The sequence below is a fragment of the Aplidium turbinatum genome, chromosome 5 (genome assembly GCF_918807975.1).
Source record: "Aplidium turbinatum chromosome 5, kaAplTurb1.1, whole genome shotgun sequence".
In the NCBI taxonomy this organism is placed as follows: domain Eukaryota; kingdom Metazoa; phylum Chordata; class Ascidiacea; order Aplousobranchia; family Polyclinidae; genus Aplidium; species Aplidium turbinatum.
In genome coordinates, this window is record NC_137476.1 from 8,308,013 (window position 1) to 8,335,316 (window position 27,304).

Here is a 27,304-nt window from a genome sequence, read left to right on the forward strand (position 1 = left end):
ATAACTCATGGTAACCGTGTGATGTGTTCTACGTTATAACATTTACTATCACAGGCAATCAAAGATATTAATACACAAGTGTGAAAAAATCGTATAATAAAGTAGAGAAGTGTTTTCAATATTTTTGCCAATATCCTTTAATTTTGATAATATATCCAAAATCGCCGACGCGAAAGTAGGCTACCTTACATTGCTTACAATTAGGCTATTGCACTATAGTATTATCCTCATAGTTGACACAAAACTAGCATACAATAATTTTTGAAAAATGTTGTTTTGATTTCCACTCAATCACCAGAAGTCTTTGGAACAATGGCCTCAGAATTTTACAACGTTTTGTATTTTACTCGAATATCAACGGGGATGGATGGGGACAGAACCCCAAACCCAACTCGATCGTTTTGCACCACTGGTTTCTCGTCACGGCTGAGTAGCTCGAAGTCGAAGCGGAGTAGGGCCAAGGCGAGAAACTGCTTGATTTCGGCCACAGCCCAGAGACGACCCGGGCACTTGCTAGAAAAACAAATGATCAAATTATTATCAATGCGAGTGCGACGCCAGCAACACATATTCTGGAAATGTTCAAGAAAAATATTTGAAAAAGGAATTTTTTTTTGAAAGATGTTTCTCAAACATCATATTAAGTGATTTTAAAACCTTTAAGGTTCGTTTTATAGGTACGTAAATGAAGAAATGTTAGAAAGGTGTAACGAAGGATATCTAAGAAGGAAGGGTTTGTTTTACATCAATACCTCGCCTGCAATCAACTGCGAGCCAAACAACCAAGTTGAAATTTCATAACCAAGGTCAATTAACGCCTTAAATCAAAAAGTTGTTGAATTATTTTTGATTCTGTCAAAAAGATTTATCTTGAAAAGAAACAATCATGATACGGTGCCACCAAACCAATTCAAACATTGCCACCAAAACCGATTGAGAAGAGCTGAAGTAGATTTGACAGTTGTTGGAATCTTAGTTGGCAAAAAGAGGCACAAAGCGGCGAGGTTCCCAGTGTGTATGCAACTTCCCCAAAATGGGGCATTGGTCGATGGGCATTAGAGCCCAACCATCTCCTTCAAGACCCTGCTTCTTCAAATAAACACCCCTGTCAACTGAAATCAATACACCCATTCGCACCAGCAGCTCAGCTTCTGATCAACAAAACTAATGGACAAAACATCTCTGCGGCTAATTGGGCAAACAATAAATGGAACTTCGAATGGAAGTCAAGTACCACTAGATTTCATTCGTTCATCCCCAACGCCGACACACGCTTCATCGGCCTGACATTACAAAGACAAGCGTGTGTGCGTCTCAACCGTCTTTGCACGGGTGTCGGGCTTTTCCGCTCAACCATGTAACAATTGGGAATGGTCTTTTCCTCCTCCTGTAAATGTGGTGCCGAGGAACAGATCGCAGACTACATCACAGATGACTGCACCATCTTCAACCCATATAACTGAGTGAAAGGTCTGTTTGTCTTGGATGATGAACCCAAAGACTAGCTGCACTCTAGTAGCCTTCCAGTGTAGTCCAAAAATATCGTAAATCTTGGGTAATAAAAGGATAGACCCTTGCCCCCAGAGGCTCACACGACGACGACGAAAAAGGAGAGTTTCACCACTGGTCCGAGAATATCACAGGGAAAACAGAATACCATACTGACTATAATTTTTTGCCTCCTAGAGCAGAAAGTTTACATCTCATGAAGCAAATAAATGGTCGGATGTGCTTGAACTCAATCACGGTTTGTTTTCCTGTCGTCGAGTGTAGCAAGAATGGACAGTGATAGAGACTGGATTCACGTGGGAATCAATTTCACAGAATCACGATTTCACAACAAGTTTTTAATGTATTGTCTTTGATATACTGTAATTTAAAAATCCCATACCAGATCACCAATCATCATGAACCCACCTTAACCCGCTGCCGAACGGCTGGTAATAATATTTGACACTTTTCCCGTCCTTCAAGAACGTCGTCTTTTCAGTCCCGTCTTGGTTAAGGAAGCGATCGTGCTTGAAGGTGAAAGGGTCTTCGTATATGTCGGGGTCGTAGTGGGTAAGTTGAAACAATGCCATCACTTTGTCACCTTTGCGGACCCTGTTCAAATAAATATTTTGTCAAGTAGGTCAAGCCACCTAGTGGTGTGATAAAAACGAGAGTATTATAGGAACTTTTAACACAAATGAATCGGCACATTCCACATGTTTTGCACAACTTGACAATGATTTAGGATATTTTCATTTGGCACAGTTAGAACTTTAAGGAGACGTATTTAATTAAACGATCGGCCACCCCCACTAGTGGGGAACAAACCGACGATGGATTATGATGATGTAATGCAGCACAATCCGCTTGATAAATCCGCTTCAGGTTAGCCTATTATAGATTTCATAAAGAGTGAATCTTTTATAGCTGAACTGGTGACAAATTGGAAAAAAATTATTCAGATATTGAATGCAATGTTGAAATATTATATATTGTATTAAAACAATAAGACTGCTCTCAAAAAGAATGCTCGTGATGGTGATGACGATACGAACAGTAAAAGCATGGAACCTTCCAACCTCTTCGTGCTCAGATCAAATCCTCACCATAATCACAACTTTAAAATAGTGTGTGTGAGGATAATAACTTAGCGCTTTTCAAACTTTCGGGGCGTTCTCACTTGTAACTTCTTCCTGAAGATACAACTCTCAAATCCATATCCTCCACCACTTGTCGGACTGTGGATGCAGAGATGCACATCCTTAAAGATTCTTTGATGATAGAATCTACATACAAGAGAATTTTTCATGTCTACTTTAAGATTTAGGCAAAAAGCTTGCTTTTTTGTAACACAAGGCATCCCAAAGAAGTATTTGTTTTGAAGTTTCAAAGAGAAAACTTCATGACTGCAAAACACATCATTCACGCGTTACTCCTGTAATCTCAAGACGAACATGATATAGTTACACATGTAGGGTTTATGACGATATCAAATGTCTATGTGATAACATAGATAGCCTTGTTGGATTCTGTAATCACACTTAAATTGAAACCACGTCTTGTGTTGAGCAGATATACAAATTCATCAAACGTGGCCATAAAACCTCACAAATTGAATTGAAAAAAGACTCAAAACTCTGGAAAATTAGCTGTTGATGAAGATGCATCACCAAGCAAAAAACAATGATTCAAATTTAACTTAAAGTAAATATGATGACCTAAGCATAAATCTAGACTCACCAAGCACAGGCAATTTATCCAACTGTTGCCTGTTCAGGCGGAAGTTGTCATTGTGCTGCTGGCCAGTCGTTTTTATAAGAGCTTTGACTTCTTCCATGGCAGCCTTCATAGCGACAGAATCATTTAAAACAAAATACAGGGCCCAAAAAGCAGAAGGTACAGAGTTGGCCTAGAAAATGAAGAGAAAATAATGAGACAAGGAGCCAAATAAAAGGTGCAATTTTTGCCACACGTTCTATAGTCATTTTCTGCCGGTTGGCTAACAATTTTCTTGAGTAGCTATTCTTCAACTCGTGACGTAACATACCACGCCTGCGAATAATATTCCAAACATCTGTGACGTCATATCATCCACGGGAATCGAACTCTGTGTCTGGAAGTCTGCAAAGATTTTCAAAGCTCCATCTCTCTTCTTCATATTAATGGTATCCATGACGCTGTTCCTAGCCTCTGCCACGTTCAACGAATCAGACTGAACATCAACGTTTGTATACGTTAAAGCAACGAGTAATTTACGTAAATAGTTTCACAAATTTGGTGTTTATTGTCACCAATTGTTGCTACACTCGGAGGCCAACGAACAAACTTTGCTGCAACCAATTAAACAATTTAAAACCAATTGCAACCAATTTAAATTTAATTAAACCAATTACAACCAACTTAAAGTTTGCATAATATCCTTTATACCACCGTCACCTGCAAAGGTGGAGAAAAGATGTTGTACAGTATAGCATTATTGTCCGACCAACCTTCAATTTTGTGATAGGGTAGCCTTGCACCAAGAGCGGAAGGACCTTGTCGAAAGCTTGAAACTTCTTCATAATGTCAATAATGTCATCAGGAGGAAATCCTACTTTTGCCGAGCCAAACCTGAATTGTCACAAATTGATGATTTACATTGATCAGGTCACTTACTTTATCTGAAGCACAAGCTTCATTGATGATGAGGTTTCTGTCAGTTTTTCTTACGTGTTTGTCATTACTCTAACTCAGTTGTCACTTTTAAAAAAAGACACAGATAGTACTTTCCAACATGCTTTGATGGATAACTGAGCGAAAACCTTGATGGTTGAATTTTCTGCATTTTTGCTGATACTGTTAAAAAGTTTATTGGATAAGCTGTTCATACATGACAAATCTAACCAACTATGTTACTATGAGGAGGTATGCAACGTACATGGTTTTGAAAGCAGCACGAAAGAGAAGATCAAACGAGAACTGGTGAAGAGTCGTCTTCTTCCACTCCTTGAAGGTGGAGAGGTTTTGATCTATAGCCTCGTGTAAGTTATCCATGGTGGCTTCCACTACACGCTCCAGACCTTCACCCTGCGAGAATGACAGCCAGTAACGTCATGATAATATGGACAAGAAAATCTCTAACAATAAAGTGTGCGACTGCAAAATAAAACATTAATAGAATTGCGTACACAGCAGCTCAACATTCAACGAACCTAGTTGATCAGTTACGATTGAAAACAAGATCGCTCCTCAAAAAGGGGACTTTTTAAGTAAGAATATTTCAACGGCAAGTATTTGAGAGTTTTCCAGCCGCAAACCTGAAAGTATTTAGGCAAAAATCCACCCATGGTAGGAACATCGAGTGGTCGTGTGAATCCGAACAGCTTCTTGGTCAGCAATCGAGTGTGGAGTCGAAAACTAAGTTTCTTACTCTCCTTGGCAATGAAGGGATGAGAGAATGGATCCACAACGAAAGTATAGTAGTCCCCCCCTGCACGAAGTGTATTTATACATTAACCCTTCACATTGCGTGATGATAAAAATGAAATTTGGAATAATAAAACATTAACTACTATTGAACAACTGCTATTAAACAAGTTTGCCAGGGCAAACGAAGTAAAATGGTATGGACATGTATAAATTAGAGAGAAGGGAAGTTTTCTTCAAAAGGCTTTGACTTTGAAGGTGGATGGGAAGAGAAAACGGAGACGTCCAAAAAGAACATGGAAAGAACAAGTGAAGAATGGGCAGACAAAGTCGGACTGAAGAAAGAAAACCCAATAAACAGAACGAGATAGAGAATAGGAGTGAAGGCAATCGCTGTAACGAAAGAATCGGCCACCTCCACAAGTGGGATAAGACCAAGTTTGGATGATGATGATGATGAATAACTATCATCCAAATTATCGGTTTTGCCTCTACTAGTGAGGTTAATGATAATGTCCGTTTTGTATAGCGTCGAATACATTGGAGATGTGCGTTGCTTAAGGTAAATATTTGTAGAACTGATAAGTTTCAGGCTTGGAGAATGCTCATATATTTCACAGCTTAGGCCTGGCACCCTGACCTGGCACCTCAAATGTCACCAGCAACTTCTTGGTATAAACAAGTGCCCAATGCACTAACCAGTCGGCAGCAGTGGCCGAGTGGTTAGTGCATTGGGCTCGCAGTCGAGAGCCTGCCTGTTCGGCTCCAGCTACCCGCACTTGCTGTTGTTTCTCTGGGCAAGAAACTTTACGATAATTGCCTCTATCCAGTGATCGATTTCGAGTAAATGGGTAGTACCAAATTTAAGTCATAAATAGAGTAGACAGTCGGAAACAGACATTACCGTCGGCTGCAGCGTGGGTCAGGTGTACGTTGGACGGCGTACACCGATGCATAGCGCTCAAGTCCGCTTTCCCGCAATGTAGGATAAAGATAAAACAAACAAACAAATAACGTTTCCAAAATTCATTTTACACCACTAGGCTACACAATTGACTAAACAGAATTTATTTTTTATGCATGTTAGTGCAGAGAAATAAAAAAACACTCTAAGCCGTTCTTACCCATATAAACTGTGAATATTGGGCCATATTTCTTTTGTAATGTGTTTAAAAATTTGATAGGGTCCTTTTTATATTCTAATCCAGATCCTGTAAACAAAAATCATGATGAAAAATTACTCAGTGGGTTAAAAATCACAACGCTTTACATAATAATTATAAAAATAGGGCTCTCTTGATATAAACTTTAATAAATTTAAAAATTAGTTACTTTGCACCCCCATGAATACAATACAAAGGAATCTATTCTCACACGAGTCAGTTCAATCATAAATATCTAAAAATCGATTTCGATCAGCTAGTAGCTAGATCATCTTCAGTTAAGCTGAAAGCAAAAAGCACAAAAAATCAAATCATGAAAGTGCGAAGGAACGAAAAACGTTTTACTCTTGCTACGTCAAAAAATTGATGGAAAAACTAACAATCAAAGGCGAAATAAAAGGAAATGGAACGAAGGAGTATGGTACAGGATAGTACCATCATAAGCCTATAACCAGGAACACATCAACAATACGAAAATATTGGTTAAAAGGATAAAAGTATGGTATAAAGTCTGCGCTTTAACTGACAAGGCGTCTATACTAGCAAATATAGGCTACTATAGCGACGAAAAGAATTAACTGGATCAAACGATATCCATGAGGTAACCTGACAACTGCCTGCACAAAATTTTTTTTTCTCACTAAAATTGCAAAATGTAAAAGTAGATATTATCCTACACGTCCTACAACTGTACCTATAAGATAAATTCAAATGGTAAAATGGTAAAAAACAATGCCCATGAATATAATAGCACTAATAGTATTTTTTAATAGAAAACAAAATGATCATCATCACATCCAATGTTCTTTTCCCGGCAATAAAATAAAATTGTGATACTTTCTTTACATCCTAAAGCAGTGGTTCCCAACCTTTTTGTTGTCACGGACCCCTTTAGACAAATTGTTAATTCTGCGGAACCCTGCCTAATCTTTGCCTGAAATTCAATTAACATATTATTGACTATTGTAATAATGACTATGACTATGCACACCACTCACCTATATGCTTACCGGTACATATCTACATTCTACAAGCCTACCAGTAGGCTACAGCGTAGTCTCCAAATGCAAGCAGTGGTGTCGTTCCCGCCACTATGAGGTAAACTTTGGTTGCACCGCATACTTACTACTACGTAATGGACGAGCCCATCCTGATTTGACTGTAATCGACATGCGTTGTTGTAGATATAGTTTAAGGGAAATATACACACTGTAGGCAGCAGAATAGATTTATTTTAATGCATACCGGTACAGTTATTCTCGCAGGCTTGAGCTTGACATATTTGCATTTAAAGAGAGAAATGAAAGTAAAAAGATCGCTTTTCATTTCTTTTCAAAAATTCATCAAAGTAATCACCGACCCCCAAATGCTTTCTTACGGACCCCCAAGAAGTCCGCGGACCCCAGGTTGTGAACCACTGTCCTAAAGTTATCTGATGCATTAAACAAAGTCAAAGCATATCTTCAAGTTATCACTGATGAGTAATCTTTATTATGTGTCATAATCTCACCGACGTATGGGATCCAATGAGGGACGATCGGAGGTTCGTTGCTCCCGTGGCGACGTCTTGTTAGCATCCATATCAGACAAGATGCTATGACGACACAGCAGAGCGTGGTTACAACAAGCAACATGTTGTTTCCGAACACAGTCCAATTGCCACGTAACAGACTGCTGTAATGCAGTGGTTCTAAAACTTTGTCAGCTTGTGATGCACTAAAAAAATCGCTGAAAATTTACTATATAACAAAGTCGCAAAAAATGTTTTCATTCTGAAAACTTAAATGCGATTGGTGTGCCTCATTGTGCCTGATTCTTGATTCGCTCATTATGACCCGCCTTGATCCGGTCATTGATCTGCAACTCTGCACGGAACAAGCTGGCTTCCGCCGCGGGCGTAGTACAACCGACAAAACAGTTAAATTGACCAATGGCATAGCCATAGAGAATAGTTTCGAGAGGGGCAATAAAGTTGGTGACGTAGTAGTAGATCTACAGTAATAGGTGTAATAATTATGACACAGTGCGTCACTAGGGCCAAAACTCCTACAAAGATTCCACAAAGACAAACACCTTGGTCGCTTCCTGGTCAACATTATAGCAATCAGCACATTTGTGCTGAAAACCAGCGACGCACAAACTATAGCCACTCCACCGTCTAAGAAATGGCGTTCCATAAGGACTTTGCTTAACACTCATGTTGTGCAATATTTACATTAGCGATATTTCTCCGACAAACTCCACACAGTACAGCTATGCAGACGACTCGGTCTCACTGCATACAAACAAACATAGACTAAGATAAAGGATGCCCTTACTACGGATATAAAGCTAATTTCACAATACCTATAGAACTGGAGACTAAAACTCAGCACAGCTACAACTACCATCACGCCCTTCCACCTCAGTCCTCAACAAGGAAGCTAGCCGTCAGCTACGAGTCTCTCTAAATAGAATCCCTATCCGACAAAACCCCTGCCCTATATACCTGGGAGTGACCCTAGATCGGCAACTTAGTACAAAAACACTGTGAGTCAGTTTGTGCCAAAGCATCAGCTAAAAACAAACTTTTAAGATGGTCAGGTTGACTTGGGTATTAAAGTCTCAACACTGCGCACCAGCACCCTTACGTTTGTGTAGCTTACAGTGCTGCTATGCTTCTCCAGTCTGGTGCCGCAGCACACATGCAAGGAAGGTAGATATCGCCCTTAACGACACTATGCCCATAATCAGTGGGTGCTTACGCCCAACCCCACATACCTATTACCGGTGCTTTCAGGCATTTTCCGACTAAAACTAGGCAAAGAGAACTTCAGAAAATGACTGGCAAGGCAAAGGTCAATGATGGCTGTCTTCATCACACTGTATAGTCCTTGACGCACAACAGCTCACACGCCAACGTTTGCCTTTCAGGCGCCCTTTTTCTCGACACATTATGGCGCTCCATAAGGACCACTTCGCCTTATGCAGTTATGAGAAACTGCTTGGAAAATACCTCACGGCCTGATCAAGCACACCAGACACTGCTAAAGTACACTATACTACCTGGCTTAGACGACAGATCTGCCAAGAAACGAATGGGTGACTTTAAATCGCCCTGTAGACTACTGGTGTTGGTTGCTTTAAGCACAATAGGCCTACATTTTACTATGGTTTGTGGGACTTTCCAGCTTGCACCTGTAGCGAACCTCAAACAGCACATCATTGTGCTGCAGTTTTTCGATCTACAGGACATGTGAACCACACAGAGTCCAGGTTTACTCAACTAATGTTAACAAAGGTCCAGTTTAACAAGTTGAATATTTTTAATGGTTTGGTGAATAAGTTATTTCACACGCAACCATGAAAGTTGAACTACCTGTACCAAACTACTTTTTAGGTAAAATGTGACTCGACTTGGATTACTGAAAAAGTGTTGGGAAGTCTGGGGGATAATCACAGTAAAAATTGTTTTCTCACAGTAGAATCTTGTTTAAAGAAGCCCTGAAACGTGGTAATGAGGTTATTCTTGCAAAAGCTCAGGGTCCACCATCAACACCCAGAAGGTCCGGATTCGGACCGCGGTCCGCCAGCAGTTGAGTAGCCCTGACATAGACCCTAACACTGAGACAGAGTACTGGTTGCAGCAGATGAGAGATGTTACGAGTCGCCTTCAATTCAGCAGGTGTAAAGTGAGAAAATTTCGTTTGAGCAAGCGACATTTCAGCAAGTGGCTGAAGTTGGCACATGATGAAACTTAGCAAGACCTAACTGAGCAAGCCGAAACTTGGCATGTCATCAGTCTGGAAATGCAGTTTAGCAAGCAATGACCAAGCAAATTATAATTGAACAAATCTCAACTGAGCAAATCTCAACTAAACAAGTCCTAACTGAGCAAGTTGATGCTTGCTGAAAATGTCATTTTCTGACTTGGACAGTAACTGAAATGTAGCCTACTTGCTGAGTTAACGCATTTGCTGAGTTGTTGCAGGCCGAAAGCTCTGACTATACCAGCTTAAATTGCTGTCTCAGAAACAAAAAGTAGACTGTGCCTGCTTGTTAACGTGACAATCTCTTACTACATGGACATTGGACAAGGCAACAGGAAAATACGGTACCATACTGTTGTCCGTTATCTAATGGATAGAATGTATTCAAGTCTAACATGCCCATTTATAGTGTAGCGATCCATTATTGCGTCCAACAAGTTTCCCTTTTTTTAACTATAGTGAACCAGTTTAACCTATATATTATTTCCTAATGATTCTGTAATTTTCCATGCAACCTGGGCTGTTCCCGAAGTAAATAGGAAAAAGGAAGCAGACGATAAAATGGTTTGTTCGCATTTGGCGAAGAACCAGACCAGCTCAGCTCATAAAACATTAAATTGATTGTGTAGTTTTACGTAACAATTTGGACGACTGTTGAAATGTAATAATTCGTGATATTGTTTCACTGTCCTGTAATGTTTAAATTAATTTTTGTTATAGACCTACAATATTATACGAACACCTTCTGATAACTTAAAACTATAATTCGAGTAACAATTTTGTGGAAAGAGTTAATTGGAGTCAGATAGCTAAATTACATATATAGAATTTTCATCAGGTAGTCAGATAGTCTTAATATTAATTAAAATATAAACACTTTGTTTCTCGGCAGCCGATTTGTAGCAAGAATTGACAGCGATAGACACCGTGTTTCGCCCATGAGGCTGGGCTCGTCAGTATCGCACCACTAATTTTGCCACAAAGGTATTCGACCTGCTACTGAACCCTTCTCCTCCTGGTCCGGGCTACGGTTCAACCCACGCAAGTGTGGCACCCTGTCCTATGGGAAAGTGTAGGCGTCCCGTCTGCGGGTCGACCCGAAACCTTTCTCCCTTGCCGGGGAGGAAATTCGAGTCATCCCCAAAGGCGAGACGTATAAATATCTCGGCGCTCGAACCGGTTACGCCTTGGACGCATCCCTAACCCAACCCTTCATCTCCACTCTGGAGAAACACATTTCTTCTTTAATGCAATCTTTTCTCACCCCAAGCCAGAAACTTCTGGCACTCAGTTCTATAATTCTCCCGTCCGCGTCATACCATCTGCGAGTGCGGCGCTTTAGACAGTATGAGCTTCTGAAGCTTGACCGACTGGTTTTGCGGTGTTTGAAGGTGGCGTGGCGTCTTCCCAAGTGGGCCTGCAGCGCGTTCTTTTACTGTAAGCCTGCATTGGGAGGTTTGGGCATCACGAACTTGTGTCGCGAAAGTGACACGCTTTCGCTAGCTCATGCTTTCAAGATGCTGACGTCACCTGACAGCATTGTCTCTGCCGTCGCTCTCGGGCAGCTTAGGCGTCATGCCTGTCTGAGGTTCAGCACTCCAGATCCCACGACTGACCACCTGGCTAGTTATCTGAATAGTGACCCCCCTCCTGACGGCGCCCGTCCTAGACCGTGCCTTACAGGCGAGAGCCTGTGGGGCCGTGTCCCGGCGGCTACCCGTCGCCTGAACGTACGTTGGTCCGCCCGCCCGGATGGCGGCCTTGAGTTGGCCGCGGGGAGCTTCACAATCACCTCTCCTATAAGGAAAAAAGTGGTGCCGACCCTCCATCAACACAATGACTTGTGGTGGAAGAGACAGTGGGAATCCAAACCTGACCAAGGCAAGACGGTCAGTGCCCACTACCTGTCCGGATTTTCAAATTCCTGGACCCGGCGCCCGGAGCTCCTGGATCACGCGGACCGAGTATTTGCGTACAAAGCTAGATTGAATCTAATGCCACTTGATTTAAAACCAAGCCATGGCCGCCGTTACCTACCTTCCATGTGTCGTGCGTGTGGGAAAGCGGAAGAGACTCTCCCCCACATATTGAATCACTGCCCTACCGTGATGACTGTCATCACGGAACGACACAATTCAGTATTAAGGGAGATCGTGGGGCACGTTCCTGCCGAATGGCAACCCGGGCTTTCCATAGATAGTACGGTTCCACAGCACGTGGAAGCGGGCGGTGCCGATCTGCGTCCTGACATCGTCTTGCAACGCCCTGACGGTGTCACGGTCGTATGTGACGTCACATGTCCGTTCGACAACGGCGCGGATTCTCTTCGAAAAGCCGCCGACAGGAAACACGACAAGTACGGCGAGTTATGTGTCAACATAAAGGAAGACAGGAAGCGCCCTTGCAGGGACGTCCTGTCACTTCCGTTCGTCGTAGGCTCCCTCGGGAGCTATGCCCCGACGAGCTCTCGAGCTCTGACGGCCTTGGGCGTTCCTGCTCGTGGGGTAGCAGAGGTGGCTAGAAAAGTGGCTTCCCTCTCAATCGAAGGATCCTTCCGCGTCTGGAAAGCTTGGAACGCCGGGCTCACTTGTGGAGGGGCTACGTCATAGAAAAGACGACATCAGCGATCAGAAACTTATTCCCTAATAACGTTGCAGTAAGTATCCGAGCGCGCAAGACAGCAAACCGTTTAGACGTTATAACCTTATAACAATATTGGCTTAAAATTGATCACCTTATGTCATCACCTTATTTCTATAAACCTGCGCCATTTCTTTTACATGATACTCCAGTCTCTTCAAAAACAATCATTCTAAAGTAAAAAGGAAGGAAATAAAATGTCTAATGTACATTGTGACTTGAAACTGGTTTAATAGCAGTTAAGCAATTTCAATCATCACTAGATTCTCTATGTACTAATCAATCAATTGTTTCGAACTGTCATACGCTGCTTTCGCCTTGTAATGCTGTTCTTGCCCGCTCGGATCAACATCGCTCCGCTTTCAATGCATTGATCAACAAGATCCCCCGATCAACTCGATGCAGCCTCAAAACTTCTACCCCAATTTTCTATTTTTACCGGAAATGTAGCCTATCAGTGCCTCTGGTTTCGATCGCTAGCCTCCCCGACCCAGCTGGGCAAACCTGCCTCAACGTCTGGCCAGTGCACATCCGTGCTCGCCGAATGAAAGCTTACTCTTCTCCAGTGAGTATTAATTACACTCCCACCTATATATATATATATTTTTTTTTTATTACATTATATTGATTCATCGAGCCTCTGCTTCACATTTTTATTGAATATTCGTCTGCCACGAGAGCCAAATTATCCTTAAATGGTTCGACTCTCTTCCTCATGGGAGACCCCAATTTTATCCGCTCTGCCTACTGGCAGACCGGGTATAAGAGTCAAAGTACCTGCGCGAGGACGCGTGAAGGAGACGTGGGCGCTGCCCGGCGGTCAATTACTGCCGGTTCCAGCGTCCACACGCGACGGGTCGCCCGGTCCGTCGCAGGGCTTCATTCTGGGCTATGCAGAAAGAGCCTGTCTCCCTGGCCCGCTCCGCCATTCTAAATTTGCGGACGGGCCATATAGTGTTTCGATCCACACTCTCCCTCCACAGGTACCTCGACTCCCCAGCCTGGCTCCCGCGACCTAAGCTGGTGGACTTAACCCTCCGGGTGCATCGTCACCCCATAAATCACGCCGCTCCCCGCCGCCGCGGGGTGTGGCAGGCCGGTTTCTGAAAGTCTTCGACCTGGCTATGTTTGTTTGTACTCTCTCACCGTGTCAATCTTTTGTACCGTGAGCTACTGATGCGAATAAAACAGTTCAACACTTGTACTCTCTCACCGTGTCAATCTTTTGTACCGTGAGCTACTGATGCGAATAAAACAGTTCAACACTAGTGGTGCGATACTGACGAGCCCAGCCTCATGGGCGAAACACGGTGTCTATCGCTGTCAATTCTTGCTACAAATCGGCTGCCGAGAAACATATTGTTGATTGGATGGTCTGAATGGCTAGGGTGGAAGCTACACCGTTATGGTTAGCGAATCGCAACTGCTCGCTGTACTAGTGAGTGCTCAGCCTTGTGCTGATAGCCGGGAAGAAAGCCCCTTTCTTCACAATATAAACACTTTATTAGACTTTAAATATAAATGCTATCACATGAAAATCATTCTTGTACGTAAATATAAACGTTACCACAATTTCGCGGTAATTTTTGGTAGCCATGACCTAAAATCTTGCATAAAGCAATAGCCAAGGTGAAAAATTTCAAAAGAGAAACAAATCACTGAACTTGGTCAACCGCAAATAGGAAAACTGCAATTTTCAATATGCCAAAGCAGTTGTAGGCCAGGGGTGGGCAAACTTTTTTTATCTCGAGGGCCGCAGAGTCTAAATTTGTTCGAAGGTCACACTATAGTATAATTAAGATTATAAGCCAAAGCATAAAATTTAAAATAGTTAAAATATAAGCTTTTATTAATTTTAAAGTGATCAAAGAAATGGAGATTTTATATATTACATAAAAGATATACAAAATGTCTGTTTCAATTATTTGTTTACATCTAGCTCACATGTATCAGAAGCATTAATGAGATTTGTGCAGTTGGTCATTAACCTACTTGTCAAAATAAAGGATGAATTTGGTTAGGCCTACAATGATTCTTAAAACAGAATGGGGATTTGAATCTGTAAGCAGTGTTCTATTCTTAGATTTGTTGATTTTTATTACAGAGAAAGTCTGCTCGCAAATGTACGTTGTTGCAAATATCACAAACAACTTTTTTGGCAAAATCTTTAAGGTTGATTTTCCAATCGATTTCGCAATCGTTGCTTCTTTCTTGCAACAAACCACTACAATGCGGCAAAAAGACTATAATTTATCTTTATCAAGATGAAATACATGCAGAAAAAGTTTAAATTAAGTAGCCTACTTATATCAATTAAACTTTTCAAGCCAATTTATTACTATTTTTTATATAATTGCTTCAAGCTTTCTCTGGCCACACAGAAAATTGTTTCGAGCGGCATGCGGTCGTAGTTTGCCCACCTCTGGTTGTAAGCCTATAGCCTACTCATTTGAAATATTGTTTCAAGCTACCGATCTTATAAAAATACGAGCAAACAGTTTGAGCCATTATACCCTTTGTTCAAACTAGAGTTAGCCTACTTAAAAAGGTGTCCGGCAATATATTTAAGCTTTAAACTTGGGCTTTAAGTAGGCTATCTGTATTCTAAATAAATAGCTTCGGACTGCAATATTGATTTAGTCTTTAAGAATCCTTCTGAAAGCTTTCTCCTGGTAGTTTAACATGCAATAGTTTCATTAAGTTTGCACCTTTGACGCATGTTCATTTCACTAACCAGCTGACATACAAGCCGAGAGAATAAAAGTGTTGGATTCTATTTGTACTCACGCGTGCTCGAACGCTTGTTTCTGGTAACTCAACATCCTTTTAAGCAAACAGTTTTATTTGTTCAAGGTCTATGATTTGTTTGTATGGTCAACATCTTGTGAAACAAACCATTAAAAGTGACTGAAGTTGTGAATGGTTTCCTAGCAGTCCTCGAAACTTTTTGGATATTGCAAGTAGTTCTCATAAGCCTCGCGTGCAAGCAGCAGGCGTTGGCCTTGAGCTAACACATTCAACGGCATTTTTAACACTCAGGTATGTGCAGTATTGTTGCACGTCAAACTGCTTACTAGCAAACGAGTCCTTGAACGAATCGAGAGAACGAATCGAGCGAACGAATCCTTTTTCATATTGATTCAATCTCTGCGCATGTTTAATCAACGTGAAAAAGACTGAATGATTGGCTAATTAAGCGCTGAGGTATTAACCTACCTTCATTCAGCAACCAGCTCACTGGCCGAGTGGTAATTGCCTTCAGCTCTGGTGCTGGTTGATCTTAGCTCGAACCCAGGTCGGGCCAAACCGAAGACTTTAGAAACGGTACCGATTGTGCATAACCGGAGGTGACGTCATAACCCAATGAGGATAAGCCGAGTAATAATGTTATGACAACGTAAACCTATAAAACTAAATATGAACCCTATCGCTAAGAGACCATTGCTGTTTGTAGTGTCTGTGTATTTACATAATCTGTATTGGAAACCCGTAACGTGCTAGTATATAAATGACTCGTGTCTCGCTGTTTGTTTTCTTTGTTCCGCCACGCAAATACAAGTGCTATGTTAAATCTGAACTATCAAGTTGTGTAAAGCAGGCTAGGCAGACACAACAATTCTGGCGACGAGGATAGTAGGATAATACTCAGAAAAGAATGGAGATACCTACGTTTGATTTACAACCTTTTGACTGTGAAAGTCCTGGAGCAAGCACGCGATGGACCAGATGGAAGCGAGCTTTTGAGTTGTATGCTGAAGGAAAGAATGTCACGAATGCTTCTAGAAAGCGAGCTCTGCTGCTGCATTGTGCTGGAATGGCAGTGCAGGACATTTTCTTTACCTTTGAAGGGGAATTGAACAGCTATGAAGCTGCTGTTCAAGCACTAACTAATTATTTTACGCCGTTAAACAATGTCCCGTTTGAACGCCATGTATTTAGATCTCTATTTCAAAAAGAGGAAGAAAGTGTAGAACAATTTATAACTCGATTAAAACAAAAAGCAGAAACGTGCAGTTTTGAAGACATGGATGATCAAATTCGTGATCAAGTCGTGGAAAAATGTAGATCGGATGCGTTACGACGGCGACTCTTAGAAAAAGGAAGTGACTTGAACCTAAAAACGTTAAGAGAATTGGCCTTGGCATTCGAAGTGTCAGAAATTCAATCAAGATCATACAGTCAGGAAGTCAACAAAATCTCGACGTTTAAATCAGCTAAGAAAAGCTATCAATCTCGATTCCGATGTTACCGATGCGGAAGGGAAGGTCACAAAAGCAGCGACAGGAATTGTCCAGCGCAAGGAAAAGAATGTAGAAAATGCAATAAAATAGGTCATTTTGCAAGCTGCTGCAGAACAAAATCTGTTGGAACCAGCCACGTGGAAAAGAACCCGACGAATGGAAGCAACAGGACGAACCAAAAAAATAACATCAGACAAGTAAAACGAAATGCTGATGGTGAGTTGGACTATATCTTTAATGTATGTAGTTACAATACTGGAAAAGTTTCGGTAAATGTTGGTGGAATCAATATTTCAATGATTATCGACTCGGGAGCTACATGTAATGTAATTGATCGTGCACTGTGGGAAGATTTAAAAAAACAGCGCATTAAGTGCAAAAGCCATCTTTCGGACAAAACAATCTACGCTTATGGAAGTGATGCACCTTTGAAAATAGCAGGAATTTTCACTGCAGACGTTGAAACAACAAAAAAAGCACTGAAAAATGTCGAATTTGTAGTGATCGAAGGAAAAGGGCAACCGCTGCTAGGATTGAAAACAGCCACAGAGTTACAAATAATTAAATTTGATTGTGAACTAAATGCTGTAACTAAAAGTCCTTCGTTTTTGAATAAATATCAGTCATGTTTCGATGGTGTGGGAAAATTAAAAGACTTTCAATTAACAATACCTGTTGATAAAAATGTAAAGCCTGTGTGTCAACCTGTAAGACGAATACCATTTAACCTTCGGGACAAGTTAGCAGAAAAATTAAAACAGTTGGAAGACCTTGACATCATCGAAAAAGTTGAAGAACCGTCAACTTGGGTTTCACCTGCAATGATCATGCCCAAGCAAAATGGAGACATTCGTTTGTGTGTCGATATGCGCCAAGCTAACAAAGCTGTCAGAAGAGAACGTCACCCGATGCCTACCATTGAAGAAGTGCTGCATGACATGAACCAAAGCAAGGTATTCACTAAACTAGATGTCAAATGGGCGTATCACCAAATTGAATTACAACCTAGTTCTAGAAATATTACTACATTTGTGACGCATGAAGGATTATATCGATACAAGAGACTGATGTTTGGAGTTAGTTGTGCTCCGGAGATGTACCAACGAGTAATGCAACAAACGCTACAAGGTTGTACAGGAGTCAAGAATATCCTTGATGACATTATCGTGTACGGATCGACTCAAGAAGAGCATGACCGAAGACTCGAGAAGGTACTTGAAAGAATTCGAGATAGTGGGTTCACGCTGAACAAAGAAAAGTGCGAATTCAACAAAGACAAACTTGTATTTATGGGACATGTGCTGTCGTCTAAAGGAATTGACCCGGAAGAGGCAAAAGTTGAAGCTGTTAAGGAAGCAAGAGCACCAGAAAACGCCGCTGAAGTAAGAAGTTTTTTAGGACTGGTGAATTATAATGCTAGATTTATACCTGATTCAGCCACGGTGTCGGAACCGCTTCGTATGTTAACTCGTAAAAGTGTTGATTTTCATTGGGGTAAAGCTCAACAGCAATCTTTTGAAAAGCTAAAGTCTTCATTGTGCAATTGTGTAACTTTGGGTTATTATGACAAACATGCTAAAACTCAAGTAATTGCTGATGCTAGTCCTTATGGTTTAGCTGGAGTGCTGGTGCAAAACCAAAATGAAAAAAATTATGTTATTAGTTATGCTAGCCGTACTTTAACTGAAATTGAACGTAAATATTCGCAAACTGAAAAAGAAGCTTTAGCTATTGTGTGGGCATGCGAAAGATTTCACGTTTATTTGTATGGGAGCAGTTTTGATTTATTAACAGATCATAAACCGTTAAAATTCATTTTCACTCCCCGCTCCAAGCCGAATGCTAGAATGGAACGCTGGATTTTAAGATTAATGCCTTATCAGTATGAAGTGAAGTATATTCCAGGGAGGCAAAACATTGCCGATTGCTTATCTCGCTTATTTTCTTCAAAAGCGCTGTGCAAACACGTTGATGACACGCATGAGTATGTGAAATTTGTAGCAAAAGAAGCGACGCCTATTGCCATGAGCACACGTGACATCGAGCGTGCAACAAACGCTGATTTTGAGTTGCGCAATGTCATGGATTGCATTCTTTCGAACGACTGGTGTGAACTTGAATGTAAATCTTATCTAACAGTTCGAAGTGAATTAGCTGTCATTGGCCGTCTTCTATTACGCGGTACACGTATTGTGATTCCAAAAACATTGAGACAACATGTTCTTACGTTAGCTCACGAGGGCCATCCTGGTATCGTTGTCATGAAGAGACGTCTTCGTACTAAAGTATGGTGGCCTGGCATAGACAAAGATGTCGATCGTTTTTGTAAAAATTGTTTTGGGTGTCAACTTGTTTCAAAACCTGTATCCCCTGAACCCATGAAACGTACCGAATTGCCGGAAGGACCCTGGCAAGATCTTGCTATTGATTTAATGGGACCTCTGCCTTCTGGTGATTATGTTTTTGTTGTGATCGATTATTTTAGTCGTTACTTTGAAATTGATGTTATGAAAACAGTTACTAGTGAAAAAGTGATTGGAAGTTTAAAGAAAATGTTTGCAACGCATGGTTTACCTTGTTCAATAACTTCTGATAATGGTCCGCAATTTATTAGCAACGAATTTCATTCATTTTTGAGCGAATGTGGAATATTGCATCGTAGAGTGACTCCATTGTGGCCTCAAGCCAACGGAGAAGTTGAAATTCAAAATCGCTCATTGCTTAAACGCATTAAAATTGCACAAGCTGAAGGTAAAAACTGGAAAAATGAATTGTATTCGTATTTACTTATGTATCGCTCTACACCACACTCAACGACTGGAGTTAGTCCAGCCGAATTGTTGTTCAAACGAAAATTGCGTACTAAGTTACCATGCATTGATCGGTCTTATGACCATGATTCTAAATCTGTTCGTGACAGAGATTCAGAAATGAAGGAAAAGGGAAAGTTATATGCTGATCTTAGACGTGGTGCAGTTCAAGCTGATATTAAACCTGGTGACACTGCAAACGTAACCCATGTTAAGAAATTTCATGATTCAAACAATGACCCAACCACTGATGTGTCTTCGTGACATAATGTCTCGACTGAGGCTTTCTCTGACTCAACTGATGTAATACCTGAACAAAATGTTTCGCCTGATAACCTTACTGACGCTGTTATTCTAACCAGGCCGCACCGCAACATCAAACCACCGCAACGGTTTAAAGACTTTGTTATGTAATTTACTGTGTTGTGTTTAGCCAGAACTGTTATGTTTAATTCTTGATCTGTTGACTACATTTCGAAATAGTGTTTGATTCTGAAAAGGAAAGAGATGTAGTGTCTGTGTATTTACATAATCTGTATTGGAAACCCGTAACGTGCTAGTATATAAATGACTCGTGTCTCGCTGTTTGTTTTCTTTGTTCCGCCACGCAAATACAAGTGCTATGTTAAATCTGAACTATCAAGTTGTGTAAAGCAGGCTAGGCAGACACAACACTGTTGAAGAGCGACAATAAATAAAACCATAACTATGATTATTATTAGTTATTACCATAATCCGGCCAGCATTCATTGTGCTAATTGCGTGCGAACACACCATATAGATCTAAACAGAATAAAAATTTTTCGCTTTGTTGGCAGGCATTGGACATTAACCATAGCTAAGCCTCTTCACAGAATTTATCATGATGTAGGCCTATAAAGAAAAAATCTTGAGCGTTTTCGGCTTTACGTTTAGCTCTTTTCAAATGTTTGTAAAGCTTGTTTACAATCCACAAAATTAGCAGGCTACAGTTACTAGAGAATAGATTACGTAACACAACCGATAAAAGCACAATAAGCGATGATCTGATTAAATACGTTTTGCAGAGAAAAAACTTTGTGAGAAATTGATTAATTAATCACTTGTTAAGTCATAGCCTAAAAAAAAGACTTGATTAGGCTAACAGAGCATTGTGATTTATAACTTAGGCCTAATTATCAATTTCTGTAATGAAGGTCTGAATGGGTATTTAACGGAATAATAGAAGAGCTTTAAATTCAAAAGCAAATCCATTAGGCTTATTCCAAACATCAGTTATCTTTAAAACCACCATCGGTAGACTACGTGGTGTGTGGCCTGACGGTGGAAAGAGCTCACCAGTCAGTCACCACTATGCTTATTTGGGACACATGGAAAGGGTCTACTGCCTAGGCCTCTTCTGAGTTTATATTCGATTTTATCCTCCAACCTGCCACAACGACTGCTCGTCAACAATCTGATTAGAGCTTCGGTAGAGAGTTTGTTTTGTTGAACGAAGCCGAGTAACGTGATCAGATTTAATTATTCACGTTTATTTTAACATTTACAAAAAGAAAACTACATTGAAATAAATTACAGTGTTATTCCTGAAAAGGAAATCATGTGATGTCGGAACGTTCGATGTGTAGGCTAATTTGTTTCAATGTAGTTATTATTTTCTGTAAAAGTTAAAATAAACGTGAATACGTTCAATCTGATTACTTTACTCGGCTTCGTATGTCTATATTGTTCAATCTGAAAGCCGGCAAAAATCAATTTTTACAGCTGGTATCACCTTTTAGGTCCCGATTTTACGTTACGTTAATGTTAGTGTTACGTTAATGACGAAAATATGAACAGCGTGAATAGTAGGCCTAATGTCACAAAACGCAAAGTCCAAAAATTGTAGCACCTTTCCAAGAATTCGTTTAATTTAAAAACATGTCAGGATAGTTCAAAATTTTGAACTAATGGACTAGGTGTACTCGTGGCCATGGTGTACTATAACCGAACATACTTGTATTCATAACAACAACTGCTCCTTTACGGTCAATTACCACTCTATTTTCTTCTGCATGATCTGAGTTGTTTCTGTTTGGCCTGGTTGTTTTGTGCAGCAAATATTTCCAAAAAGATTTCATTCTGATATTCAGATTCCGGGATTCCCCCATATGAAGAGCAAATTGATCACATTTCATTATGTCAGATGTAAATTTTATTTCTGTTGAGAAGTCGAGAATACTGTTTTCTCCTCTGTTAAGTTTTTCTCTCAGAATACCACTAATGAAAACATCTTCAAGAATCATTCCATTTCTGTCTGTTATCTTTGCCATTTCAAAAATGCCCCTCAGTGAATGATACGTCATCACGGTAAATCCTCCATTGCAAAAAGGCGGGAATCGGGGTTTGGTGTAAACTTGCAACGGAGTGAAATATTTTGAAGTGGAGTCCCTGCAAAAAAAAATTTTAAACAGCAAGATTTCTGTGAATGAATTATTAGATCATGGTAGGCTAGGCCTATAGCTACACGTTTTCACAGTTGAGTTAAATTTTCTGAGGATATTTGCATAATCATAAATGAAGAGCGGTCTTGAAATGCGTTGCTTTATTTAGTGCATACTCCAACAGCCCAATCATCGCCGCGTGATTATGGGGCGAGTGCTTAATCACTGAACTAACGGGGTGGAATTTTTATAGATAAATTTTACAATCATGGGATTATATAATTTTTATAATTATAAATTTTATTAGATAAATTTAATTTTGTTGCCGTGTACAGACAGCACTTGTAGATATCTACTATAGATAACAGCGCTAATTGATTTCAAAGCGAAACATTGATTTGAAGCATAAAGCCCACACAAGCGCTATTAATGCTGAACAAAAGGATAAAGTATAATTAAACTTGTTTACAGTTCATAAATTAATATATATACAGCTATAATTATTTATTTATAATCCTATTTAGTTTATTATTAATACTATTATCATCATGCTTTACCTGACAGGTCTTTCATTTTTTGTCAAGTGATATCCACAAAAGACACTGTCATTGGAGATGAAGAAATTGTATTTTTCATGAAAGTGGTGATAGACTTTAAACAAATTGATTGCAAAATCGTCATCGGTAAAACCGAAAAAGTCGCTGCTGTTGTGGTTGTCCTCATAAACCCATTGATAAGCAGAAAGGACTTTATCCGGCAAGGAGTTGTAAGAGTCGGATACCTCGGCCTGCAGTATGTCATTGAACCGTTTGCTTTCCCTTAAAAGTTTTTGGGAGCAATTCGGATCCGATTCACCAACAATGAAGACAACTCTGAACCTTGTATCATAAAATTAAAAAAATGAGATTATAGCAGACCAGTGGCATACGCAGAAAATGTTCAGGATTGGGGTTTTGAAAAAAAACTGCATGAGACCATTTCATCCATATGATAAATCACAAGACGTAGGCCTGTAATTGTGCTAATGTTGAGGGCTAAAAAATTGTCGAGTAAGCTCCAATAACATTACCGTATGTTCTTTTATTAAAAATATGTTGGTTAAGCGAACAATGCAATAAAAATCATGACTGCAACCCACTGTCCATTCAGAATCTGGTCGGTCTTTCCTGTGGGCATTTTAAATACTCCTTGCTTGTGGTTTGCTTTTACTTTGCGACAGAAAAATGTACCTGCTTTCGTTGATGGACACTACCGAGCCCCAAGTCGATCTGATGACGTTTCGGTTCTTTATTCGCTCACAAGCCGTCTTGACAAAGAAAGTCATAAACACTCGTCCATTGGAGTGCAGCTCCGGCCTGGTGATAGAAGTAGGCTACAGTAGAAAATTATAAACGCTTTCACAATATTTTTTTTTATTTTATCATAGCTAAGCTAAATATTTGAAGATTTAAATGTGGACGATCTAACAAGTTAGGCTACTTCTTTACTGAACAACCACATAATTTGGCATGTGTATTCAACTTAACACTGTTTTATCGATGCATATTTTAAACCTTTTGGTTTTGTCATCTTTTCCTTTTGTTGATGCCAAGTTCGGGTATTTACTTTATCTTTCTCTACATGTTCGCGCAAGCAATAAAAAATAAAATTGAAGTGAACTCATTATTACGAAACTGTAGCGATTGATTAGGCTATGACCTAACAATTACACTGACCTAACTAAACAATAGCAATCATAATAAATACGTGCAAAACAATCACAGAGAGTTGATTGAGGTACAGAACTTGCATATGACGAAAAGAAAGTTAATCATTAGGCCTACTTCGAAGTTGCAGCAGCTAATTTTCGTCTGACTCTCTTCAGGAGCTTGTCGTGAAAACAAAGTCAATCTAATTTGGTGAGAAAAATTTGGCTAATAAACGAGGAGTGATATCACCTTATAAAAATTTTTTTTTCAAATTGAAGAGGTGTAATATTTTTCGAAAACTCGTCTGGAAGCCCGTCGTACACAGACATTTCGCTTAACTCCATTTGGTCACGTGACTTTAAGGCTTGAGAGGATGTCTTCCATTTGATGTTCCTGTTACGTCACAAATTGAAATATTCCAGTAGGCTATTAAATTTGTAACATGGCCTAACGACATCCAAGTTGCGCTGGTTCGACTCGAGGTGTGCGCTTGAGCAACGCACTAAAAAGACTGCTCTCCATGCAGCGGCACTTATAGGCTAATAGATGGAACAATCAGATACGGAAATAATTTACAGACAACAACATTTCAGTAATCGGAAGCTTCCCTTTGTCAAACTCGGTGACCGGGTCTGCGACAGTGGTTAAAAGCCTCATTGTACAAGTGTGCGAAAGTGTCAGGCCTTGAGCTCTGAAAGAAGCTTTCTCAGATTATCTCAATCACTCCGCCATCACAATGCATTACCTCTTGAACTTATGTAAGCAACTAACGTTGATAAAACGAGTATTTAATATAGGCCTAGTGTATTTAAATATTGTACGTTAGCTTTCTAAGAAATCTTTTTGATTTTATGTTTATTCGTACATAGGCTAAATGTTTGGTTGAGGAAATCTATATGCTCGGACAGTGAAAATCTCTTTTGACGGTATCACAGTTCTCTCTTGCTCTAACACAGTGGTTCTTAACCAGGGTTCGATCGAACTCTTGGGGTTCGACGAAGCTGTTTCAGGGGTTCGGCGCGAACGTCCTCTGAAACATTAACACACGGCCTACTGAATGGTATATCAGAGAATATTTTTGGACAATATCGTCCTGCCGAAACTTGATTGCGGCTTACGTGAGGTAAATAAATATCTGTGTGATTGACGCGTGATGTAATGATGCCATCTGCATGTAACACAGAATGCAAAAAACTATATTTTTACCTAACATTGTAAAAACAATCGGTATGAAAAACTTTATTTTCTTAAAGCATGAATTTCTTCACGTTTGCTATTTGCATGGAACTGCAAAAGCAGGGCTCTCACTTTTGAGGAAACTTCCTTAATTTAAGGAAATTTAGTTGTACTGTATTTTCAATTTTTTTCAACAACAGCAGATATAAACAGTCCATACTTGGATGACATTATCGAGCTTCAAGGAAGCAAGATGCAAAGAAAAACTTTAAAACAACAATTTTTCAAACGTTTTGGTGCCAACAAATGGAAAGTTATCTTCTTATCACAAAAGTTGACCTTGAAGTTCTCATGCCCAGGGCCCACAAGAGAAGGGGACAACCGGTGCATTGCACCGGGGCCCGGTGAGTTCAAGGGGGCCCGACAAAATGTCTAAATTCACGCGATAAAAAGATTGATTTCAACAATTTTGCATAAAATATTGTTTTTATATTAGTTCCGTATGTCGAATTGGGCCCCCTTATGGGTAACCTAGGCTATGCCCTTTTTTAAAATTACAGAATTTTCAATTTTATTAGTTTAGGGGGGCCGACAAAATGTTTAAATTTGCGTGCTCAGGTCGATTTTGCATAAAATATTGTTTTTTATATGAATATTAGTTTTGTATTTTGATTGGGCCCCCTCATGGATATGCCCTTTTTTAGAACAACAATATTTTTATTTTTTTGCGTTCAGGGGGCCAATAAAATGTTTAAATTTGGGTGTTAAAGTCAATTTTGCATAAAATGTTTTTATACGGTATTTTGAAGTTGGTATTTCTTAATGTCAATATGTCATGAACAATTATAGCAATGCATTCATCCTAAGTTTGCTCCCCTAGTCTCTGCAGATATCAAGGTCAGAAATGGTATTGTATGTTAATGTAAAGCTGTATGCACACATATGCAATGCCATGTCGGATAGTATTGCAATTTTTATCTTCAAAATGGCTGATTTTACCCACTTGTTGCCATGGTTACAATCAGGAGTTGCCAGAGTTAGAAAGGGTTAGAGTTAGGAAAGGTTAGGGTTTTGATCTTTGCCTAGGACTAAAAAAAATTTCCAAAATAGGCTACAAGTTTTTGATTTCAACAGCTATAAACTTTTCCTCAAATTAGGGCAGAATTCCATATCTGACAATGCTATGAGGCTATATTTACACTATGTAGGCTAGTGTTTTAGTATTTTATCTAGTGTGTATCTGTGAATTTAAAGTTATATTTACAATAGTGCATTGTTTGTGAAATAATGGAGTGTTAATACTTTAACCTAGTTTATCCTTTGTAAGAACGCGCACCGCAAATTTTGCTTGTGATTGGTGAGATATCACGCGACAACATCTGCACCGGGACCCGGCAGGGCTCTTGGAGGCCCTGCTCATGCCATTCCTAACCATTTATTTATGCAAGCATGCGTTTTCTAACATGAGAATTTGCTGTTTCCGAGACAAAGCTTCGAATCTCACTATTGGTCTGAGAAAAACAACAAAATAAGTCTCATTTGATACAGTAATGTATTAGGCTACTATTAAATGTGGTAGATTTTCGTTTTTGTGACTCAGCGAAAATTTGGGGTTCAACGAAAGCTTGCAGATTAACGTAAGGGTTCGGCAGGGAACCACTGCAGGTAAAGAGACTTGGAAAAATGAATATGACAAAGTTCAATGAAACACTCAACGCCTAAACACAGCTGGAGTTCTCTTTCAAAGACAGCAGCCTACTTCATTCGATCTTACCTGGTGTCTTTTAACAGTTCTTTCTTCACTCCGTGCTGCCGCCTAACGAGCATAGAAATATTCAAAACGAAACTACCAAAGATGAACACCAACGTTGCGGAACGAAGGATTGCAGCGATTACAAGAAATCGATTATTTCTCGTCATGTTCCTAGCCAACTTTATTTTTCTAGGACAATAAAAATTGGAAACAAGAATCATCAGATTTGCAGGCTACCGAGTAAGTAAAATCAAATATAATCTAGCTACTGGAAAATCTTTCCTCGAGAACACTGATGGTGATGGTCTATTCTTTCGACAAACCAGATGAATAAAAAGTCTTCTGCACGTACCAAAGATATTTCTCTGACTTAACAAGTGTCAATGCAAATCTTGCATAGCCTACATTACTTTTTCTGCTACTTTTCGCCATGTCAAGTTTGGGCATAAAAACTGCGACTTTTGTCTGTCACCATAAAACCTATACGCCACATTCTCCTGCAGTGTTATTTCCGATTGTGCGCTTTCAAGTAAAGCCATTGATTGTGGGAACAAAGAACTGAACTAACGAGACCTATAACACTTTCACAAAAGTGACCTTTCGGAGTTTAGTTTCATACCTGCAATTAAACTAAAACTCCAATAATTTCATTAGGAATTGTTTTGCCATTCCATGTTATCGACATCCAACTGTAGCCTAACAGGTAAAAGATTCCTCCTGACGCTGTTCAACGAAGCAACATAATTGTAATAGCAATTTAGATGTCTACTGTATGACGTGTCAAAG

The 27,304-nt window shown here is 39.9% G+C and overlaps 2 protein-coding genes across 2 annotated transcripts; both read right to left on the reverse strand.

Moving 5' to 3' along the window:
- Positions 1 to 326: 326 nt before the first annotated feature.
- On the reverse strand, positions 327 to 7,697 carry LOC145770905 (cytochrome P450 7B1-like). The gene is made up of 10 exons (XM_082582649.1): positions 7,570 to 7,697; positions 6,021 to 6,107; positions 4,788 to 4,960; positions 4,409 to 4,557; positions 3,981 to 4,101; positions 3,539 to 3,703; positions 3,232 to 3,400; positions 2,672 to 2,777; positions 1,918 to 2,103; positions 327 to 513 (listed from the first exon to the last, which is right to left on the reverse strand). Exons 1-10 carry the CDS (start codon positions 7,691 to 7,693, stop codon positions 327 to 329), a joined length of 1,467 nt encoding a protein of 488 aa, XP_082438775.1. The 5' UTR covers positions 7,694 to 7,697.
- Positions 7,698 to 21,107: 13,410 nt separating this feature from the next.
- On the reverse strand, positions 21,108 to 23,946 carry LOC145770907 (lactosylceramide 1,3-N-acetyl-beta-D-glucosaminyltransferase A-like). The gene is made up of 5 exons (XM_082582650.1): positions 23,839 to 23,946; positions 23,131 to 23,256; positions 22,459 to 22,779; positions 21,475 to 21,908; positions 21,108 to 21,136 (listed from the first exon to the last, which is right to left on the reverse strand). The coding sequence occupies exons 1-5, from the start codon at positions 23,931 to 23,933 to the stop codon at positions 21,108 to 21,110; spliced, it is 1,005 nt and encodes a 334-aa protein (XP_082438776.1). The 5' UTR covers positions 23,934 to 23,946.
- Positions 23,947 to 27,304: the final 3,358 nt, after the last annotated feature.

Bases quoted from the DNA above. Each gene is read 5' to 3' on its own strand.
- LOC145770905 (XM_082582649.1), bottom strand. From the start codon at position 7,693: ATGTTGCTTGTTGTAACCACGCTCTGCTGTGTCGTCATAGCATCTTGT. The intron at 4,102-4,408 runs GTACGTTGCATA...GTGACAATTCAG, and splicing joins CGTGCTGCTTTCAAAACCAT to GTTTGGCTCGGCAAAAGTAG. The intron at 2,104-2,671 runs GTGAGAACGCCC...TTATTTGAACAG, and splicing joins TCTTCAGGAAGAAGTTACAA to GGTCCGCAAAGGTGACAAAG.
- LOC145770907 (XM_082582650.1), bottom strand. From the start codon at position 23,933: ATGGAGTTAAGCGAAATGTCTGTGTACGACGGGCTTCCAGACGAGTTT. The intron at 22,780-23,130 runs GTACATTTTTCT...TTATGATACAAG, and splicing joins GTGTCCATCAACGAAAGCAG to GTTCAGAGTTGTCTTCATTG. The intron at 21,137-21,474 runs GTATGTTCGGTT...TAACTTTTACAG, and splicing joins AGTTGTTGTTATGAATACAA to AAAATAATAACTACATTGAA.